The sequence below is a fragment of the Carassius gibelio genome, chromosome A8 (genome assembly GCF_023724105.1).
Source record: "Carassius gibelio isolate Cgi1373 ecotype wild population from Czech Republic chromosome A8, carGib1.2-hapl.c, whole genome shotgun sequence".
NCBI classification, from domain to species: Eukaryota; Metazoa; Chordata; class Actinopteri; order Cypriniformes; family Cyprinidae; genus Carassius; species Carassius gibelio.
The window spans coordinates 25,439,755-25,459,372 of record NC_068378.1 but is presented as its reverse complement, the minus strand read 5'-3'; the positions used below and the strand labels follow the sequence as shown (position 1 = coordinate 25,459,372).

At 35.5% G+C, this 19,618-nt stretch overlaps 2 protein-coding genes across 2 annotated transcripts; one reads left to right on the top strand and one right to left on the bottom strand.

Annotated features, from left to right (window-relative positions):
* Positions 1-471: 471 nt before the first annotated feature.
* cldn5a (claudin 5a) lies at positions 472-2,634 on the top strand. The gene has a single exon (XM_052604951.1). It carries the CDS (start codon positions 776-778, stop codon positions 1,421-1,423), a length of 648 nt encoding a protein of 215 aa, XP_052460911.1. The 5' UTR covers positions 472-775; the 3' UTR covers positions 1,424-2,634.
* A 7,291-nt stretch (positions 2,635-9,925) lies between these two features.
* On the bottom strand, positions 9,926-19,587 carry cdc45 (CDC45 cell division cycle 45 homolog (S. cerevisiae)). The gene is made up of 18 exons (XM_052604922.1): positions 19,387-19,587; positions 19,035-19,094; positions 18,298-18,390; positions 18,011-18,148; positions 17,776-17,934; positions 17,626-17,684; positions 17,491-17,539; positions 15,805-15,866; positions 15,493-15,543; positions 15,270-15,389; positions 14,839-14,970; positions 13,645-13,743; positions 13,398-13,559; positions 13,150-13,288; positions 11,929-12,012; positions 11,694-11,812; positions 11,540-11,616; positions 9,926-10,360 (listed from the first exon to the last, which is right to left on the bottom strand). Exons 1-18 carry the CDS (start codon positions 19,435-19,437, stop codon positions 10,296-10,298), a joined length of 1,719 nt encoding a protein of 572 aa, XP_052460882.1. The 5' UTR covers positions 19,438-19,587; the 3' UTR covers positions 9,926-10,295.
* Positions 19,588-19,618: the final 31 nt, after the last annotated feature.

The following is a 19,618-nucleotide window of genomic DNA, read 5'->3' as shown; positions in this document are numbered from 1 at the left end:
GATAGAATGGAGATTTAGAGCCGAGATGGCGGAGACGGGTCACAGTTTCTTGGAGTTGTCTTAACATGTCTAAACACGCGTCGGAATTTGTGACAATTTTTTATTTATTATTATTTTTTATTATTTCTTTTTAACTTATTGTTTGCATTTTCTTATTATATTTACATATTTGTATTTAAGTGCTGACATAATGTACTATACATCTAAAGAAGGGAATTTTATTTGTATAATATTTTACAGATTTTATTATTATTATTTTAAGTAAAACTTGTATTTATTGATAGACCTCCTCAAACTCAAACGCACAGCTTTTCTGCATCCCCATTGGCGAGCAACAGATGCTCCGTCCTGCGATTGGATAAAAGTCTCACTTCAGTCTTGAACACACACACACACACACACACACACACACAAACCCCTCCTCTTGGCGAAACGCATTTTATTCCACTCCACTTATTCCCAGTCCAGGAAAAGTCCGTTAGTCAAAGCACAGAAGAGACGTAGAGAAGAGATGCTTTTCCACCTGATCATAGCGCTTCAGTGTTTTTCATCAATTTGAGAAAAACTTTTGAATCTGGAGACCCAAAGTTAGAAGAGAAGATATTGGAAAGCAAAAAACGTTTTATATATAGGCCTATATATATTAATATAAAAACAATAGGCGAAAACTTTGTTTAGACGAAAGGAAAACCAAAGGCTGAAGTCAGTGGAGAGGAACGCAGCCTTTCCAAACATCCCTCAACAGGTGCACGGATCTATCTAAGGAAGAAGAGAGATGGCTTCCGCGGCTCTGGAGCTCCTGGGTCTGATGCTGTGCGTCTTCGGCACGCTCTTGGAGATGACCGCCTGCGGGCTGCCCACCTGGAAGGTGACCGCCTTCATCGAAGCCAACATCGTGGTGGCGCAGAACATCTGGGAAGGTCTGTGGATGTCGTGCGCCGTGCAGAGCACCGGTCAGATGCAGTGCAAGATTCACGACTCCATGCTCGCGCTCAACCACGACCTCCAAGCCGCGCGCGCTCTCATGGTCATCTCGTCCGTCTTGTGCGTCATCGGGCTGATGGTGGTGATCGCCGGCGCGCAGTGCACCAACTGCATCAAGACGGAGAGCGTGAAGGCGCGCGTGGTGAACGTCGGAGGCGTCATCTACATCATCAGTGCCATATTCGTGCTCGTGCCCCTGTGCTGGATGGCCAACAACATCATCTCCGACTTCTACAACCCTCAGATTCTGGCGTCCCAGAAGCGGGAGATCGGCTCGGCGCTCTACATCGGCTGGGCGGCCACCGCGATGCTTCTGCTCGGGGGAAGCATGCTCTGCTGCTCGTGTCCGTCCTCTGGAAGCACAGGCTACTCGGTCAAATACGCACCCACCAACAGAGCAACATCTAACGGGGAGTATGACAAGAGGAATTACGTTTAGACGCTGTTTGGACTGGTTTCACTTACATGCTCTTTGGTTTTGTGTGTTGCACCTGCAGACGTTTCTGTTCTCAGTTGGCTGATTTTCCCTTTTAAGCATCTTGGACAAATGATTGGAAGTTTTTCTTTCTTTCTTTTTTTAATGTAACACGAAACTTTTGAGGATAAGCGTTTCTGAAAGGTGTAAGTTTTATAATAACTTTCAACAATATTAACAAACATTCAATGCTTAACAGATCGTTTCAACACTTTGAACTGAGAAGACATTCAATCATACTATATTCATATTTTAATGTGCATTAACTACTGATCTGATCATTTTTTTATAATACCTGATTGTTTTTTATTTTGTAAAGCACTTTAGACTGGTTGGCTGAAATGTATTTAATAATTCCTTTAATAATAACTTTAAGTCGATGATATGCTGTAACAATGATTTTTCTTAGTAAATAAAACATTATTGAGTATTAAAAAGAAAATACTATTTCAGTCTGTCTTCACTTTTCACTTCACTTTTAAATCAATGTTAATTGCTTTGTAATTAATTGCAATATTTACTATCAGTTTCTGAGTGAAAATTGCTTTTACTCCATATAACGTCATGTAGAAATGTGCACAAACTACTGATCTGTTAAGCATCTTTGATGTCTGTTTTCATAATGAAAGTTACTATAAAGTGTTTCCTCTATGCTTTTCCAAAACTGTCAAGGACATTCATGGGTGAAAGAGAAGCTCTAATCTGACAACAGATCTCTTTTAGGTACCTGGAGAAGTTTGTAAGCTTGTAAAAGTTTGTCAAAGTCTAAAATTATTACGTTAGTAGCTATAGCTGTTGTGATGTTTACCTTTGAGTGTGTGTGTGTGTGTGTGTACGTCTAGAGGAATCTGCTTCGGCACATTTGCAGAGACTCTTAAACACTTGGATTGTCAGCCAAGAGAACTGAAGCCATTCCAGACTGATCGGTCTCTCATAACTCACCCGTCCACACTGAAGCTCATCAGAGCTGAACAAGGAACAGGAGGTCTAATTTTGGGAATATTCTGCCAGTCAGTGCTTTACGGATGGACATCTTCATGTTTCTTGAACTCAAGACCTTTACGTCCAGTTTATTCAGCTCATCTGAAATGTTTATTTTTTGTAACTTTTTTTAATTGTCTTTGAATTCTTGAATGAATGTTGTTTGGAATAAACATTTACAGTTTTGACACAAATACGAATGCTTGGGTTTTTTAATACCTCTGTACGTTCAAGAATAAATTACGGTTATAGTCTTTCATATAAACTGTGGTTTCAAGCTTTTTTAACACGTTTTGATGCTAAACAAAGTCATGATGGCTTAGATTTAGAAAGTCACCACAAAGGTTCTGACTAATTCATTAAAGTGAGCTGGAAGTATCCGGTTCTGGGTGGTTATTAAATGAAAAGCGAGTACAGTCAGATATGAAGTGTAACTGTTGTTGCCTGGGTTTCCAAACCCGTGTTTCTTAAGGCTTAGCCGGTCATATGGCCACTCGCCACAGCAAAAACATGTCAGTCACACTGGAGAACAGCATGACCTGATTTTACTGGTCAGCTCCAGTAGAAGTGAACAGGTCACACACTGGAATGTAAAACCAAGTTTTACTTATTATATTCTAAATACAAGATACAACTCTGGATTCAACAATAAGTTATTTTTCCCTTGGCAGAGACAAGCCAGTGGACTTTTATATGCAAAAAAAATTCAGATGCATATTTAGAAAATTGTACATAAAATCCACAAGGTTTCCTACCACACAATAAATAGTAAAAAAAAAAAGATCATTCATTTATAAATAATTTATCAGATTTTTTTAGTTCGCAATAATGTTCTAAATTCCCCAAAAATAGATAAAATAACATAAATGCATATAAAAAAATCCATGTTTTCTTTACAAAAATGTGTATAATAAACAATTATTATTAATATTATATTAGGTCTTTACTTTGAAAAAAAAATTATAATTATATTATATATAAAAAACTGACAAGAATCAATATAAAAAAGTTCTTTTTACAAAATAAATAAAAAGTCAATGGCAAATGTATATATATATATATATATATATATATATATATATATATATATATATATATATATATATATATATATATATATATATATATCATCTATAATAATAAATCAGTTTTGGCCAGATTTTTTGTTTTCAGTTATTGTTAAATTTACATGATACAACTATGTTATAAAGTTAGTTCTTAGGCTTTTACTGAAAAACAATATCATACATTGCAAAATATGACTGATCAGTTTGCACATTTTCTTGCACATTTACACAAAACATTTGATCTATTTAAGCCAAATTTATAACTTTACGTTAGTAGTCATTCACAATTTGCAAAGCAGTGATGTTCAACAAATCACGCCAAGCAGATGTTCAAGTTTACATAAAAACACAGGATCAATAGATGGAATCTACCATATCAGTCTAAATTATAAATGCATTTATTTAAAAAGTATATGCACATTAAAATTATATTTTTTCTACTAATCTGACTATGAAATTTTATTTAATTTATTTCACATGGAAAAAACTTAAATCTAATTAATTGAATCTAATTGTTGCCAACTTAAGTAATTTTTTGAGGTTATTTGACTGAACTTTTTCTAGCACAAACTCTTGTGGTCCTGTGTGTCTGTAGTTTATGGGTTTGTTAACAGCGCTGCTTCCCCCGACCCTCCTCTCTCAGTCTCCAACACAATAGAGTCTGTATGAATATCCACACCAGCTCTTTCAGCGACCATTGTGGGATTGTTAGTTCCAGTCACCCTTTGGAAGCTAAGAAGGTTACGAGTCCGAGTAACAAGTGTGTGTGTGTGTGTGTGACTGTGTGTGTGTTTTGGGTGGGTACTCGGGGGAGGTGCCAGACTTTTTAAAAAGCCCTACCATCCATAATGAAGAGAGGCACATGGGGGCAGCGATGACGTCATTGTAGAATCTTCGTCATGGCAACCGCTAAAGAACCTGCAGTTGCCTGGAGACAGGACCCCATAATGTGGCCATATGGATGAGGACAATGGAAGATCCGTCAGCAGACATTCCAAGACACGGATGAGAGACAGAGAGAGAGAGAGAGAGAGAGAGAGAGAGATTAGTAACAATAATCTGAAGAAAGAGCAATCTCAACACATACTGAAATAAACAAACAACTCTCACATACAGAAATCATGTTATCTTTAACAAATACACAGTGATTTGAACATTAGTTTACACCACAGTGTTATTTATGATTGAAATACACTTAGTTTTTATATATATTTATAATTTACAAATAGTTCTCTTTTTAGTTAAAGTTTTAGTAATTTTGTTGTGTTTTTGTAATTTTTAGTAGTTTTTTATACGTCTATATAGTTTTTATCATTTGCATTTCAGTATTTTTAGTAAAACTCATTATTTACACACACACACACACATATATTTATATTTCAAGTAATGAAAAAATATGAAGAAAAAAAAAATATATATATTATATATATATATATTACAATAATATATAATAAACAATAACCTGAAGTTTCCTAATAATACAAAGTCAAATAATGAATACTTATAGTTTTCTAAAAAAAAAAAAAGCTACAAAAAAGGATGGTGTTGTGTTAGAAAATTAGCATTTATGTGAAATTTAACATTAAGCTTTTAAAGCTTCATTTCATCATTTAACTTCTACGTATAGAATGAGAATCATGTCAAAATCTCACACACACAAAACGTGTTTTACTCACACCCAACGATTCACAAACAAACTCAGTGTGGTTTGCAAATCTACGTCTCACTAAACGCAGTCAATTGCAGAGGTCGATGTTTTCAAACAATTTTAATATTCCATTGGTTGGGCAATAGAAAGTCCCACCCCCGAATTTAAAAACATTGGTTGAGCCAACATTGCCTTGTCAGAAGCAGATTTTTTATATTCTTAATTTCACTTTTTATTTCCAAGAATGTTGGTAAACAGACATACAGTTGTTAGCCCCCATTGACTTCCATCTAATTTTTTCCATACTATGGAAGTCATTGGGGTCTAGCAACTGTTTCTATCAAAATATCAGAAGATAGAATCACATACAGGTTTGGAACAACATTAGAGTAAGTTTATGATGCCAGAATAAACATTTCGGGGTGAACTATCCCTTTAAGATATGTGTTACCTGGAATATTCCTTTAATGCATCTGCCACATGATGGTTTAAACACACACACTCATCTTCACGTGTTTCTTTCTGTCACACACACAAACACACACAGAGGCACGACAGGTTCTCATGACGCCTGCACTGACCTCTGCTCTCCAAAGGTCAAGTGTCATTTACAGCTTCCCATAACTGAGCGGTTGTGATGACATCAGCCTCACCATCATCACAGTGACGGTCCGTCGTGAACAACCTCTCACCCTGATTCACACTCTCTAAAACAGATTAGTCACCGTCCACACTCCTGCTGTCAGTCAAATGATCTGCTGACCATCTATGCTGAGTTGGAAAGATTTTTGAATGTTTTTAAAAGAAGTCTCTTCTTCTCAGCAAGGCTGCTATATGATCAAAAATATTGTAAGAAGAGTCATTTTGTGAAATGTTGTTTTATGTTATCATTGTCTGTAATTATGTGCATTGTGCCCTTATCTTAATATCTTTCTCACTGAGCACAAACTGATCTTTAATGTGGTAAAAAATGACATTGTGCGTCTTTTAAAGCTTGTGATTCTACCAAAAACTGCACAAGAACATGCTCAAGAGTGTTTGTGTGGTCCATGATGATGCCAAGCTACAGACCAACATAATCATCAGACTTCCTGTTCAAGGGTCAGCTGGACAGGAAACAGGAAGGAAGTTAATGAGGAGGAGCATGATGATGTGTGTTTGAGTGCTTAATTATGCGTTAAACACAGCAGTGTCATTATAATCAAGAAAAATTGATGCACGGAAATGTGCAAAGTCATTAGGTCCTCTGCAAGAATCTTTTATTTTCACAAAGGTTGTTAAGTTTTGGCTTACGTAATTATTAATGGTGTCTCAGATCCTGTTTACTTCTGCTATTATTAATAACATGCACCTCAGTTTATGCCTATGTCATTGTATGTTGATATAGTGCAAAGAAGTACAATTCGACATTTCAATTTCTTAATATATATACATATATATAAACACAGATGATTCAATATGTCAGTGGTGTTATTGTTAACTAAAACTATTAATTGTTTTCAGTAATTTAAATAAAGCTGATATAAAACAAACTATAAATATTAATTTCAAATTTAACATTAAAAATTAAGTAACTTTTAAGTTAACTTAATCTCATATTTTTTCTTCATAATTCTGGAAAAAGTCAAGATATAAATTTGCAGTTCTGTGAAAAATGTCAGAAATGCGAAATGTAAACTTGATGCAAATTTATATTAAATTTGTGAGAAAAAAAACGTAATTGTGTGGTAGTTCGCAAAAACATAAAAAAATTATAAAATAATATAAAATATCCCATGGCGGAAACAATCTTATAGAAATAAGTTTAAATACTAAAACTGAAAAGCAAAAAAAAAAAAAAAAAAAAAAAGAGAGAGAGATCTATATAGATAATAATAAAAAATTATAATAAAAATTACAAAACCACAACAAAATGACTAAAACTTAATTTCAAATTCCACAGCACAGTTTGAGACACTGCTGGGATCTCCTCTGATACTCCAGAGGACACATATGGGATAGTGTTGCAGTCTTTTTCTAAGGAGAAATGTCTTTTAATAGCAATATTAATAGCAACAGCAGAGATATTTAATCTCATTTGTGCTTTAAGTCTCCTGTGGGAACACTGAGGGGCATCGGTGACTGAACCCTGCAGGTTCTGGAATGTCTGGGAATGATTCTGGAATGTTCTTAATGAAATATGGAATGTGTACAGGTTTAAAGTAAATTGGACTGGACAAGGGTTTGATCTCCTGCTGCGACACCAGCTTACGGACACAGTCTCAGTTATGAGAGACGGCTTTATTCTGCTTTAGATGTCTGATTCTCTTCTTTAACAGAGATTTTTGATTTCCAGCTTTTCATTACAACAAAAGGAACAACATTCCCCTAATGTAAGAGAGCATGGACACACACACACACACACACACACACACTCTGACTCACCCAGAGGAAATGGTTTTCTCAGTTGGGCATCATTTTAATTGGCTGCTGTGGGATTCTTCATGGATGTTCGACAGTCTTTTCTCATATTCTTAAGATCATGTTCAATCATACACACCTGCAAGAAAAAGACATCTTGAAGACAGCTGTAAAATTAAAATGAGGGCAAATGGAAGATTTAGCTGATTTCTCATGCATCTTACTCTCAAAAATAAAAAGGTTCCAAAGGGGGGTTATCATGCCATAGAAGAACGATTTAAGGTTTTCAGTGAACAGATCTTAAAATAATTATTTTTCTTAACATTATAAAAAGTTCCATGGATTTTAAAGGTTGTTTATTAAACCATATCCAAAATCCAAAGTCAGAGATCTCAACATGAACTCAAACATGTCTCATCAAATGAACTGAACTGCTCTCCACATTCATTTTATAGCTCTACAGTATATACTATGCGTTTGACAAGTATTCATTTATTTGTGTCTGTCTGAAACAATAGACAAAACTGATGCTTAAAGAACACAACTTTGAAGTCCATAAACTACGACACTGCGCTGTAAGATTAGTATTTAAAATGTGTATTTGCAAGGGTGCATTTATTTGTTCAAAAATAAAAAATAACAGCTACAGAAACAGTAATATTTTAAAATATTATTACAATTTCAAATAACTGTTTTCTATGTGACTATATTGTCAAATGTAATTGATTCCTGTGATCAAAGCTGTATTTTCAGCATCATTCCTCCAGTCTTCAGTGTCACATGATCTTCAGAAATCACTCACTGTTGAAAACAGTTCTTCCATTGTCATATTTTTTGTGGAAACTGTGATGCATTTTTTTCTTTAATGAACATAGTTCAATTTAAGAGCATTTAGTTAAAATATAAATCTTTTGTAACATCATAAACATCTTCACTGTCTCTTTGGATTTAATTTCTTTTATAAAAGCAAACATCTTTTGAATAGAAACATATGAAAGTCTGAACGGATGAAGCCCACCCAAAAGTGATGGAGAATCTATCTCTCTCTCTCTCTCTCTCACACACACACGACTCCTATTGTTCATGGTTATCCAGAGCAGCTAATCCTCATGGGATCAAACCTTTCAAGAACACAGTGAGAGAGAAGAAAACAACTGCACAGCTACATGCCAAAAAAAACTATTGTTAATAATAACAGAAATGTTCAGCATAAATCAATTCTTGCAAATGTCATCTTTAAAAAAGAAAAGAGCATGTGCATCTAACCAGTGCATTACACTCCAACAGAGCAGTTTAGTAAGAAGAACAAAAAAACTAAACAAAACAAAACAGTGACTTTGAAGCCAGCATTACTATTTTTACTGCTCATAACTATGGATATAAACTTGTGCAGATGTACAGAAGGAATCGAGTAAATGTAGTACTACAGGAATGTGAGTGAGAAAAAAGAAAATAGGCAAAGATAAACGGTGAATCATACTTTGATAATAACCCATGACATAAACACATCCACCCATTCATTAGAGGATTTTCCACAGCTCACTGATGGAGGCTACTGCTGTCCTTAGCGCCAGGAAGGAAAACTTCAAGTGATAGTTCAGCCAAAAATCAGCCAGTCATCATTTACTCACCCTCATGTCTGTCCAAAGCTTACTTTATTACTTGGATTTGATTTCTAGCAGAATGTGTTTAAAACAGCAGCACTGGACACTTATTTATACTCTCAAGCTCAGAGAGTGACATAAAAGTAACTTTTCATTAGTTTTAATCAATATTAATTGGCCAAAGGGAATCTAAGTTTTGATTTTCTTTCTGCAATAGTTTGCAAATCCAAATTGTGCATAAATTGTGGCCTGTTTGTTGCACAAACTGTGTAACTAGTCAAAGTCATTAAAGGAATAATTCACCAAAAATGAAAATCAGCTTAAAATGTTCTCTGAGCGATGTGGAGTTTGTGTCTTCATGGGAACAGATTTGGAGAAGTGTAGCATTGCATCAGTGTCTCGTCAATGGATGCTCTGCAGTGAATGGGTGCCGTCAGTGCAGTCTTCAAGCGAAAAGCTGTGTTTGTAAGAAACAAATCCAATAAAAAGTAATCAATTTAATAAGCTCAATTTTTTTTTTTTTTGATTCATTATACACCACTGGGCCTTTTAATTTTTTAAAACATTTTCAAGACATGATTCTTCAATTAACTATGTACAAAAATTAAATGTTTCACACACAATCATCACATATGGAAGTAAAATGTGGCAAACTTTCTGAATAATAATAAAAGTGACAACTGATCATCTTACAGTTGTTAAAATGTACAAATAAAAACTAATAAGAAACCATAATTGAATTGCAAGTCAAGCTGAATACTAGATGTTCAAAAGATGATAGAAATCATTTATTTAAATCCACATATAACACACACAAGTACATACTAAGTGACACGACACAAAACACAGTTAAATCAGGCCTGTACAATGTTTGGAAGCACATGACCAAAACACCAGCTGATCGCTGAGGTTAAGCTGAAGTCTTCAGACGATAGAAAGGTCAAGGTGAAGGTCAGTGAACCACACTGACTGAGAACACCGTTAACCTCATGTTTACTCGAGGGCTGTGAAATTTCACTTGTGGAGTAACAGTGACGTGTGGAAGGGAGTCTCTTTGCAGACTCAAAACACACACATATACATGTCCAGAGTTTCTGTGGGTAGTTTGATAGTCATTCCCAGCATGCAGTAGGCCTTTATGACAACAGGGTGATGAGGGCATCCAGAAACTTCCCTCTGTCCTCCATCTTTAGCTCAATAACTGCAGAGAGTGTGAGAGAGAAAGAGAGAGAGATCTTCACATCACCTGTTGCGGCATGTTGATAAATGCACATGAGTGCATCTGGAGACGATGGAAAAATCTACGAGACTCTGGCAGAACGAGTGAATGTGCATGTTAAATAACTTAAGTGGTAGTATTGCACAATTATTGCAAATTGTTCGGTTACAATACCTCAGCTTAACAAGTAGAATTGCTTAAATTTGGCTTTGAAATTAAGTGTGGCACTGGTGTCCAGTAGTGTGACACGCTGTAATAAATCACATCCGGTGAGCATTAAACCCATACAACTATCAAATGTGAATTTTATAAATAGTTTTTAGTGCTGCCAGTGGATATAAAAACAAAGAAAAAAAAAACATTCCTGAAATTAATCGTGATTAATCACACCTAACAATTAAGTTTTTAAATATACCTTTATATTGCAATAATTTCACATTCAATCTTCAAATTAATTTAGAAACAACAAAGAACACTATATTTTTAATATTTAATAGCATCTTTTTTATGACTGAAGGCGCGTATCACTAATAACAATACTAATGTTGTCTCTATGAAACTGTCATTCAACATACAGGACAATAACTTACAATTTCAGTGAACTTAAGACAATCTGCACATAAACCCATTATAATAAATGTCATACTTAGCTACCTGTGCCCTTCAGCAAGTAGGAAATATACAGAAATTAAATAAAGTTATCATATACTAAATTCTAAATTAAATATAGATGGATCCTTTAAAGCTACAGTTACTCATTTGCTCTTTTCTTTTGTTCTTTGATGAAAATACATTACAGCAGTTGTTATTAGTTTATTTTGGCTGCTTTAAGAGCTGGTGCTGCTGCTAAACTTTTTTTGTCAGCACTAATAGTTCTTTTATATGGCTATCCATAACCCGAGGGTCAAGTTGAAATCATTATAGTTTGAGCGGAAGTTAATGTAATTGTAATTGCTTCCTACTTATTCCTTTTCTTAATCTCTTCAGAAATATTTACTACTCACTGCAAATTGATATCCAAACTCTAGACACACACACACACACACACAGCAGTGGTCAGAGCAGACAGATGTTACAGAAGCTCTGATCCGCTCTGTCCTCTAGTGGTTGATTTGTGCTGTGCTCGATCACAGCCCATGATGCTGCGCTGCAGTGACGTACCTGAAGTGTCGAAATGATCGTGCAGAGTTCTGGAGCTGGTGCTCTCAGCTGCCTTTTCAAAAGCCCGGCCAAAGAAACTTAAAGGAAATGAAAAATCGTCGTTTTAACATGATCCAACTGGCGAATGTAACATCTCTGCATGAAACAAACTCACTTTTTCTTGTCTGAGGTTTCCGATTCTGGTGGAATTCCCAGGACGATCACAGTTCCCTTCTCCACATCCAGAGGAGCCGCCATGATCAATGGAAGAATCTTACAGCGCTTGTTCCTCGTCTAACAAAAACATACACAGGAGAACTGCCATGTGCTTACCGTTCTTAATGTGACTGCTGACAAACTCCACAGACACATCACAACAAATGACTGCTTTCATTCAGGGTTGTACTTACGGAGCAGACGAATGCTTTGAGCAGATATTTGCAGAGAAGGGTCAGAGCCAGAGGTTTAGAAAACAGCTTCACATCTGGTGTTCCCTACAAACAGGACAAAAATAAATCAATTGGATACACAATAACACAACAAAAGGAATTACAGACAACTGTCATTATTTATTCACCCTCATACCATTACAAAATTTAATTTTGTTTTGTGTAACACGAGAAGTGGGCTGAGTTAAAGATTAAATAGTAATAATTTTCTATAATTATAAATAATTAACTAATTCATATATTTTAGTATAATTAATTTTGTGTGTGTGTAATGCATCTTTAAGATCTATTATTAATAGGGCTGTGCAAAAAATCGAATGCGATTTTCATGCACATCTCATCAGTAAAGACGCTGCTGTCAAGCACGTGCGTTCAGATCAGGGTTGCCAGGTTTTCACAACAAATCCTTCCCAGTTGCTTCTTAAAACTAGTCCAAAACTAACCCAATCACGTTTCCAGGAGGTAACCCTGATCCGAACGCACGTGCTGGGGATATACTTCTAATTACAGGAGTGCTTTACTGATGAGATGTGCATGAAAATTGCATTCGATTTTTTGCACAGCCCTAATTATTATTAATAACAATTTTGTTGATATTTTACTAAATTACAAAAATAAATAAACATTACTACAGTAATAAGATTATACTATAAAAGACTGTTTAACGATAATAATAGTTTTTACTTTATTATATAATAAAAAAACAATTGTTATAATACTAATGCATTACAATAAGAGTTTTGAAGAGTAAGAAAAAAAATCTTATTTTACAGAACAACAGAAAACATATAATGTTATCATTTGCATGTTACAAGTGACCCAAACTCACAGTGCTTGCAGAGAACATGGATGCAAACTCATAATGTTTGAAAAATGTGACAAGAGACCCCCTTAACCCTGTGAGAGCAGGTCATCTATGATGCACATTTTCTAAACACTTAGACTATTTTAAAGCCTTTATCATTTTTTAACTCTACAGTCGTGCAGTGAAAGATTCACTTTTCCATCATGAAGATGCAAAACAAAAAAAATTGTCTCCCGATGGAAAACAAAAACTTTTAAGATGGAAATGGCATGATTATTATAACCGGAAAGAGGAAGCAGAGGATCACTCGTTAACGAAATAATTAATTTGCTCCACTCCATGAATGTCAACTTGAAGAGATCTGATTTTATCCATACCTCCAGCAAATGACAATAGAGGAAAGGCCCCTGTGAGAGAATGAGGTTGGTGCAGATGCAGCTCGCCACGGTCTGCTGAATGGCCTTCAGTTTCTTCTTGGCCAGATCAATGCCCAAATGCAACCTCTCTAGATTGCTCCTGCAGAGTCACCCATGAGAAAAGAGAGTAAAAACTGCCATTAAGAAACCATACTGACACTTTACAACATCTATAAAAATAACTAGAACTATAAAACCCTGCTTCATACCTGGACAGACAGTCCAGAGCTTTGATGAAGTTGTCCGCTGACGTTTCATCCTTCTCCACGTTCTCCAGCAGAGCAGCCGCAGCGTGAACTACATCACTGGCCAGGAACCGGTTCTTAAAGCCAAAGTTTACGGCGAACGTCTGCACACGGATGTCTTTCATGCTGAGGTGGAAGAAGCCAAGTAAAAGTTTAAACATGACAGATCCTGACTACTGCAAGTGCAATCTTACTTCTGACTCTCTCTCACCTGAATTTATTGGCTGATTCCTCGATTACTTCACGCAGGTTCTCTTTAATCGTCATATCCATACAGTTAAACTTCTGCCGCACCTGCTTGAGTGGGAGTCTGGGGGAAAAATTATTATTAAAATTATATTTCTAACCCTAAAATGTGATTGGATGCACCAAACTGTAAAACAGCCAGAATCAAATTTTGAGCATTAAAGAAATAGTTCAACCAAAATGACATCTTCCTGAACACATCCTCACCCTAGGGATGTAGAGGAGTTTGTTTCTTCATCAGAACAGATTTGGAGAAATGTAGCGTCACTTATTCACCAATGGATGCTCTGCAGTGAATGGGTGCCGTCGGAATGAGAGGGCCAAACGGCTGATAAAAACATCACAATAATCCACACCACTCCAGTTCATCAATTATGGTCTTGTGAGTGCTTGTGAGAAACAAATTCATCAAGGCGTTTTAACATTAAAAATCACAGCTTCTGGATAAAATGGGAGTCCCTCATAATCCATAATAACACTTCCTCCAGTGAAGAAGTTCTCTCCCGTTGTCTCGCTCACTTCAAAATCCACCAACATTTTGTTTAGACTGTTTTTGCTTGTAAACAGTACTTGATCTGTTCATATTTTTCTCCTGATTCAGATAAGATTACTTTTTGGAGAAAGCAATATTATGGCTAGGATGAATTATTTTAGCCCCCCAAAATTTATTTGTTTCTTTAAAAAAAAATACAGCTTTTTGATTCACAAGATGTTAATTGATGGACTGATGTGTTGTGGATTACTTAAGGATTATTGTGATGTTTTCATCAGCTCTCATTCTGACGGCACCCATTCACTGCAGAGCATCAATGGTTAGCAAGTGATGCAATGCACATTTATCCAAATCTGTTCTGATGAAGAAACAAATTCATCTACATCATGGACGAACTTAGGGTGAGTAAAACTTGAGTTACAAAACTTATTAACTTTTGAAAAACATCAAATTTCAATCATATTTCATGCTGCTATTACATAAAAACAGTACGTTTTTGGAGGCCATGCAAGATTTTATCATGATAAACAAGGAAACAATATACCATAAATGTGATAAAATTACCGTAATGCATGGATTTTTGCTTTAGCAGAAACACTGAAATGGTTTACACCATTAAACCCAAGTATTTCTGTGAGCATCAAGTCATAAAATCAGTCCACTCACCCCATGTCTGCCAGGAACTCTTGGAGTTTTTTCTGTCCGTTGATGGACCAGAGTTTAAAGCTGCAGGATGTGTAGGAGGAGTTACAGATGCTCTCATACAGAGACCAGTGCTGATACAACACCAACCTCAGACTGACACACGAGGTCAAGGGTCAAACACACTCATTACACAGAGCTCTTCATCATGCATGTGCATGTATATTGTTCACCTTAGGTCTATGCATGAACACCCTCGTGTGTTAGAGCACAGACCACGTCATTATATAAAAGAGGAGGCATTTTTACACAAAATTAAGTGCAAAAGTACAAGACAATCACTGAAATTAAGCATGCATTGCATGAAACAATATAGCAAGCTGTTTTCAAGCAGTACACTACCATTCTGTTCAAACACTCAATCGACAAATCAAACATCATGTGGAGAAGGATACTCATATTCAAAGGTGATCCTCATGCAGTCGATGGACAGTGAGTTCTCCTCATCCTCGTTTCTATGGTTGTGTCGGGACACGTGGCGCTGAAGGGTGGCGATGTCTGTCACATATTTCATGCTGTTTAAGAAAGATGCATAGGTTACTTAAAACATCTGCTTGAGAAGTCAGATGTTTCAAAGATGTTAATCTTGGCGAACCAAGATAAGAGCAAAATTCTTACTGTGGGATTTTATCATGAACCCACTGATCTGTCACTCCAATGACACTCCACCTGCCAATCAAAGAGTGAGTTTCAGTTCAGAGAACAAATAAACACTGTAGAAATAGTGTTTCAAAGTTATAAACAGATTATTGCAACACATTTTATAAGGAAATACTATTTTAATATTTCTAGGTAATTGCATTTTGCATTTAATTGCGTTAACTGTCATTTGTATGTGATTTTTTTTTTTTTTTTTACGTGAATCCTACATCAAATTGTATCATTTTTTTCTACTGTGACTTAAGAGGTAATAAAAAGTAAGAAGCTCACCACAGCATGTCTTTGGTGTCTTTAGACATGACCCAGGCCAGCTCAAACATCACCAGTGCTGCCTGAAAATAAAATAAATTTTAGAAAAATATTGCTTTCACATTTAGTTCGTTCAACACCGATACATTGACTATTTATGTAAAACAAAAAAATTTATAAATATTTAGAAGTACTCTTTTGACGATACAAAATTATACAATAAACTCATTTTTGATTTTTAAGACATAAGTGGTAATTGAATCGATTGTAAAATCGATTTTCCATGTCTAAAAAAAAAAGATGTTTCCTTTTTCAACGTCAAATAACGGACGAACGTAAAGATAGCACTGGAAACGCACAAACCAGCAGTATTTCTTATTTATTGGCATGAAGTTTCGTGCAGAATAACAAACACTAGGAACTAGGAAGGCATAATGAAATGCGCAAAAAGGCTAGGGCCATTACAAATTTATTGAACAGGAAAACAAGAGACCCGTCTTTACATTGACTTAACATTGAAATAATTTGCGCCAGATGCTCTATTTGCATTTGGTGTGAACGTAGCACAAGACGCAGCTTTCGTCGTCACTGGGTCTTATAGGCGTGTAATTTGCTGGTATTTTCTGTCTAGCTTTCGCAAGGCATACTGCACTTTCGGAATTCTTTATTTTCTTTTTTATGTTTGTTTGTGAGTTTTGTAACATCTATATTTTTTAATTGTTTAATTCGTTTAAAATTAATAGTGTACGTATTTGGTTAAAATCGATACCCTATTTTCATTTTCGAAACTTTTTTTGGTTGGTCCGATCGATTGTGCAATCGATTTTTGAAAGAAAAGTGACAGCCCTAATCAAGACATGCTTTTACTACCAGATTCTCGTTTAAAAAGATAAACAATGCACTATTACAACATATTATAGTGTAAACATAAAAAGCAAACACTGTTATAACTCATTAACATTTGATCATAAGTAGGGGTGCTCCGATCACGATCTGCCGATCGTTATGCGCATCTCGTCAGTAAAGCCGGTTCTCAAATCAGCGGTTAATTCCATCAGGTGCGTGATTTCACATAGAGGAGCTGTTACTACACAGAGTCATTGTTAATAGAGAAGATGCGCAAATCCAGTTCATTTTCAGCGTTTATTGGCGCATCTTCTCAGTTAACAACGGCTCTGTATAGTAACAGCTGCTCTATGTGAAATCACGCAACTGATGGAATTAACCGCTGATTAGAGAACCGGCTTTACTGACAAGATGCGCATTAACGATCGGCCGATCGTGATCGGAGCACCCCTAATCATAAGCAACTGCTTGGCATAAATGTTTGGTATTCATTGACCGCGAACTTCTCAGAAACCAAGAGCCTGTACAATGCTTACATTTAATTAAATCATACCCTTTTAAAGTTAGATATCACGATTTTAATTTTTCCATACCCACATTTAAGACCTCTTAAAATGATAATTAAGATTTTATTTAAATTTGATTAAAATGAAGACGTTTTAAGTTTTCAAAAATTGAACAGTTTTTTTTTTTTATTCATAAGTCCTAAATAGCATTATTTGATTAAAGTTTTAATAAAAACATATGCATGTGAATAAGACTGTTAATCACTATGTATTGTTATATTTATCCATGTTTCAAAGCAAAATACACAAGTGCAAAAATTATATTTTATATAGTCAAATGATCACAGTTACTCACTGATGTCCCATGAAACTCATACTGCTCGTAATCAAACAGAATCTCTCTCCTGCAAACACAAACACACTTCAGAATGCAGTTAACACACAAATGTCTCAGGACTGGCAAGTGTAATTTGGAGTGATAATAAATGACCTTCGAGCTTCCCATTCCCGTCTGGCCCGTTGACGTTCTATTCTCCTTTCCAATGCATCCTGAAGTGATTAATACATACATCAGAAGATCTGAATATAAAAATAATCCACATACTCATATGTGTGGCTGAATATGAATGTACAAACATGCCTCATCATAACGCCTTCGTTTCCCAGAAGGCTCTGCGCTTCCATCACTTTCATTTCCAGAATCATTGCCATCTCCTTCTTCGTCCTCCTCATCATCACGGAAGATGTCATCGTAGGACGGTACACCAAGGTCGTCATCTTGCTTTATCAGGAGCTTAATCTATTGCAGATCAAGTCAAGAAATCAAGCATACTTGCAACAAGACACATCAGAACTCAGGTGCTGAACAGTTGTACCTGTGTGTCATTATAGACATTAACCACATCAACAGGTCGGTGTGTGTCACAGATGAAGAAAACTGAGTCTTCCTCAGGCTGAAGGGTCTCCAGCAGGTCCACATTTGCTCCACAGTTTATCAAAACAAAGTACTGGTACTTGAAGAAGAAACACACGGATACAAACAACAATTGCTTTTAGATTAGACTCAAAAGCTGAGGACTCCTAACCAAGTAACAGTCTAAAACAGTCTGGGTTTTAAAAACAGAAAATTGGACAGCATTTATGGCAGAGCATTGAGTGGTACCTGTTCTTTATGCTCCATAAAGGCAGTCCCCAAATCCTGCCATCCTGCCACAGGAACCAGAGTATACTGGACTTGATCACAGTGAAATAAAGACTGGATGGAATAGACACAGACAAATACTTTGACTAAAAATGCTGAACACTTGAGTAAATATTGTGTGAAATAGTTAATTTCAAAACAGCAGGGGTTTTTCAACCTCCAAAAAGTAATGGGGGTCCATAGAAAAAAAATAAAAAATAAAAAAAATTAAACCTAAAACACACTTAATGAGATTTGATTAAAATAAACTCATTTGACTTAAAATAATAACCAAATAAACAAAAAACAGCTTTAAATGATTAAAATTGTATTAAATTTTTTTTAAATACATCAAACAAGTAGAAAAATAATACAAATATTTTAGAATATTATTTATAATTTTCACAGTATTATTTAGGTCTTTATATATTTAAATATATAGAATCCTTTCGAATTTTCAGATGGGGTCTACCACACATTGACGATCCAAAACATCTAAAAGATTGAAAACCCCTGCTCTAAACAGACTAACCAACCATGTGTGATCTCTAACATGTTCTCACAACCAGCTGAATATCTACACCACTTTATCATACTTCCTTCTATGCACCATTACATCATAATGATCCTTTTGGATATCTTTGTACATGTGTAGGTTGTAACATTATAACATTCATTCTTAATGTTACTGTAGCACACGAGTTTATGGCATCACTAACCTGCAGAACTTTACAGGCACACAAAGCATCAATATCAGGAGACACGAACAGGGCCACTCTCTAATGATATAAAAACAAGAAAGATGAAAAAACACACCCATGAGAAAGTCAAAATAGTGTCTGAATAGGCCTATGCATTTTAACTGCAAGTAAAGAGTTCGTACTATGAACTTCACGTGTTACACACAAGCAGTAACATATCAAATACAGTATTAACATATTACAAATTAATACGTACTTTATAATATTTAATTGGAGTATCAATAGTACTTTAAAAAAACGAGTAACGTTAGCTATTTAGTAAATATTAACAGTAACGGTTTTTGTGACTTGAACGAACACAAGCACGCACCTGATTAACGACAACATCATAAAATTCCTTTCGAATATCGGTCACAAACATGTTTCAAATTAAGCTTAAAAAATGTAAAAATATAAAAACAAGACTATAACTTCTGAGTTTGTTCGCGGTTTGTAACAAACTCCTTGTTGTTTTCCACTCAGGGTTTCCGTGTTTCGTCTGTGGCGCCAAATTTGCTTCTTGCACATTTAGTCCCGCCTTTGCAGAAATAACCAATCGAATA

Excerpts from the sequence above, each read along its gene's own strand:
- cldn5a (XM_052604951.1), top strand. The coding sequence starts at position 776 with ATGGCTTCCGCGGCTCTGGAGCTCCTGGGTCTGATGCTGTGCGTCTTC.
- cdc45 (XM_052604922.1), bottom strand. The coding sequence starts at position 19,437 with ATGTTTGTGACCGATATTCGAAAGGAATTTTATGATGTTGTCGTTAAT. Across the intron at positions 17,540-17,625 it reads CGGGAATGGGAAGCTCGAAG|GAGAGAGATTCTGTTTGATT; the intron begins GTCATTTATTAT and ends TTGTGTTTGCAG. Across the intron at positions 11,813-11,928 it reads TCAAAGCATTCGTCTGCTCC|ACGAGGAACAAGCGCTGTAA; the intron begins GTAAGTACAACC and ends TGTTTTTGTTAG.